Source organism: Aplysia californica, unplaced genomic scaffold (assembly GCF_000002075.1).
Source record: "Aplysia californica isolate F4 #8 unplaced genomic scaffold, AplCal3.0 scaffold00081, whole genome shotgun sequence".
In the NCBI taxonomy this organism is placed as follows: domain Eukaryota; kingdom Metazoa; phylum Mollusca; class Gastropoda; order Aplysiida; family Aplysiidae; genus Aplysia; species Aplysia californica.
This window is the reverse complement of record NW_004797351.1, coordinates 112,238-115,340: the sequence shown is the minus strand read 5'-3', so window position 1 is coordinate 115,340 and position 3,103 is coordinate 112,238. Positions and strand designations below refer to the sequence as shown.

The 3,103-nt window shown below is 43.3% G+C and overlaps 1 protein-coding gene across 1 annotated transcript in view; it reads left to right on the top strand.

The window, feature by feature from the left end:
* Positions 1-45: 45 nt before the first annotated feature.
* LOC101862019 (collagen alpha-1(XII) chain) overlaps positions 46-3,103 on the top strand; it is a gene marked incomplete at its 3' end in the record, with an annotated part of 5,630 nt that continues 2,572 nt past the window's right edge. Inside the window, 3 exon segments of the mRNA XM_013080317.2 lie at positions 46-309; positions 1,653-1,778; positions 2,123-2,206. Of these exon segments, the coding sequence (XP_012935771.1) occupies positions 237-309; positions 1,653-1,778; positions 2,123-2,206 (283 nt within the window).

Sequence of the window (3,103 nt, the reverse complement as noted above, 5' to 3'; positions counted from 1 at the left end):
AGAGAGAGAGAGAGAGAGAGAGAGAGAAAGAAAGAGAGAGAGAGAACAACTCAAACTGACATAATATAGTCACTGCAGTAGACTCAGCACTTAAACATAGCTAGCTGATGACTCTACAAATACACCCCTGATAGAATATCATATTTCGTCTCGTCTCCAGACTTTCTGCGCTCGGGGCAATTGATAAGATCCCATACCTAGGGGGCGGCACCAGGACAGGAAAAGCCATCCAATACATGAGGGAACAGATGTTCTCAGCCACCATGGGCGCGCGATCTGGTGTGCCGAGGATCGGCATCGTCATTACAGGTCAGGCCAATGATTCTAATACGGGGTGCCCACTATGGGTGGATAGAACCGATCGCCCGACTCGATCGTCCGAAATTGAAATGAAACACGTTTGTTTTTGAGGCGATCGAGTCGGGGCGATCGGCCGATCCCAGCCGTAGTGGGAACCCCGTATTAAGGGCCAGGCAACACATTATGACCCCATTCTCGTTTTCTTTTTTCCTTGTTCTCTAAAGCTCTAGTTTATCTTCCTAATTCTAGGGTAGCAGTTAAGTCTTTTCTTTTTGGCTGTTGCAGAAGACGTGAGTTCGATTCTCGACTAGGGGTGTTATTCTTTCGAGTACTCACATCTATACATATGCACACATATACAACAACAAATATAGTCACAAATCTGAAAATATTTACTTCAACAACCCATCCTCTCATTTTTCATTTTAGCCCCCGTCAACACTTACTCTACTTTGACTATCACTTTGAGAAAAAATAGGAACATGTAGATATCCTGTTTAGTTTTCCTATAAATACCCACAGCACTTCCAATCAATGCCACCCCCCACCCCATTTTAACTCAACACAAAGAGCTTTTATTTTTAAATCTCTATTCAAAAGAAGCGTTTTCTCTCGTGATGCCACCTAGATGACTACATTGCACTCAAAATCATTCCTTCTACGTTTGTATACCGGCGTCTGTAGTGTAGGGGTTAGGTACTTCGCTTTCGCACGCACGAGATCCGAGTTCGATTTCCTTGTGGGGAGGAATTTTTATCGGGTATCTCGGTCTTTATGCTGGGATGTTGTATCCCTCTCAGCCCAGGTAAATCTTGACAGGCAGGATCAGAAGTTCACCTTCTAAATTAACTTTACTATGTCGATGGGGGCGTAAACATAATATGTGAGGCAGCGTGGTGAAATCAGGCTCTCGTCAAAATAATCAAAGTGAAGAAACTTGCATTTTTCTGCTGGTTTGTGAATTGTTATCAAATTTTTGTTTTTTGGCTCAACACCTTTCATGCCCATTAAAGAACTCATTTCTGTGTGGGTTTTTCTGAAAAACGTTGATTAAAGGCACGCAAAATGTAAATTTCCAGTTACCACGGACTCTTAAGCTGAGGAAATAACTAATCTTTGGCGGCTATTTTCTCACTAATCTTACCTCTGAAAACAGGTGACCCCCACCCTCTTCATTCGCAAATATCTTGACTTGTATTCAAGATAAATGGATAATTCTTTTCGCCCAAATAAAGACAAATGAACAAGCTTTAAGATGATACCAATAACTCTACATGCTCAAAAATTGATGAGAGCGTGATGCCACCACGCTGCCTCACATATCTACATTTGGAGCACTAATATGTTTTCAGACGGCAAATCTCCGAACATCCAGAACACAAAGACTCAGGCTGATGCGGCGCGGGGAGCTGGGATTGAGATGCTGGCAGTTGGTATCGGGTCAAGCGTGGACAAGACCGAGTTGGACGCCATTGCTGGTGAGTGGAATCTGCCTTTCCTATGAGTTATCTATTCATCCTTCTGTGTCTCTGCTTATTCTTCATTTATCTACATGTCCATCCATCCATCCATCCATCCATCCATCCATCCATCCATCCATCCATTCATCCATCCATCCATCCATCCATTCATCCATCCATCCATCCATATGTCCATCCGTCCATCCAACCACCCATCCATCCATCCATCTATCCATTTGACCAATGACCAATTATCCATCTATCCACCCATTTTACCACTCAAATATCCACACACCCAGTGTGCATCCAAAGTGATCTCATCTTACGTCTGTGTTAACTTTCTACTTCATTCCTGTGTCCAGGCAACCCGAATCATGTTTACCAGGTCAGTGGATTTGACGGTTTGAATACACTGGTCGACCCCATCCTCACGGGAACTTGCGATGGTATGTGCCACATAAATGAGGACTTTTTGAAGGGGGAAAGGGTTTGTGTATTGATAATTTAATGTCTAATAAAGTGTTCTAATATAGTAGAGGGTTTTACGGCTCTTACAACTGCATAAGGTCATATGAGCGCCAAGCGGTGGGTGTCAACAGATAAGTCTTTACAGGGAATCAGACTTACTCTGCTCACCTCTCTCTAGCTTCAACAGCACAAGGTCTGCTTCAACTATCAAGGCACCCCGAAAATAGCAGGTCACAAGAGTGACAAACATACAAAAGAAGTAGAGGAAAATGACAATCGTAAGGATTAGGAAAGAAAAAGGAGCAGTTCCTTGTTGTAGATCAGGCACAGTTATGAGCGCGACATGAATCAGCCCATTTACAATTCTACTGTGCTTGAACGAGAAATGTCCCCCCTTTGGGAATGGCCTAAAGACACTTCAGTCCGTGGCACTGCCCCGGGGGACTAATAAAGTATTCTAATATAGCTGCTACAAGACACAAAAAAGCAGGAAGCTGAATGATGTCACTTACTAGGCTTACTTTCTTTTGCTTTCGTTTTGTTGTGTCTATTTACCTGTTTTACCTTTTCGCCGCAATAAATAATCGTTATCGTGACGACTTGCTTCTCTTTATTGGTGTAATATGACATAAACAGCCTGTATCTCCCTAACTTTCCCGCTCACAACTTTTCAACCGCAATATGTCATCATGTGTGTGTCTCGCTCTTACTCTCTCTGTCTCTCTGTTTCTGTTTCTGTCTCTGTGTCTCTGTGTCTCTGTCTCGGTCTCTGTCTTTGTCTCTCTGTCTCTGTCTCTGTCTCTGTCTCTGTCTCTGTCTCTGTCTCTCTGTCTGTCTGTCTGTCTGTCTCTCTCTCTCTCTCTCTCTCTCTCTCT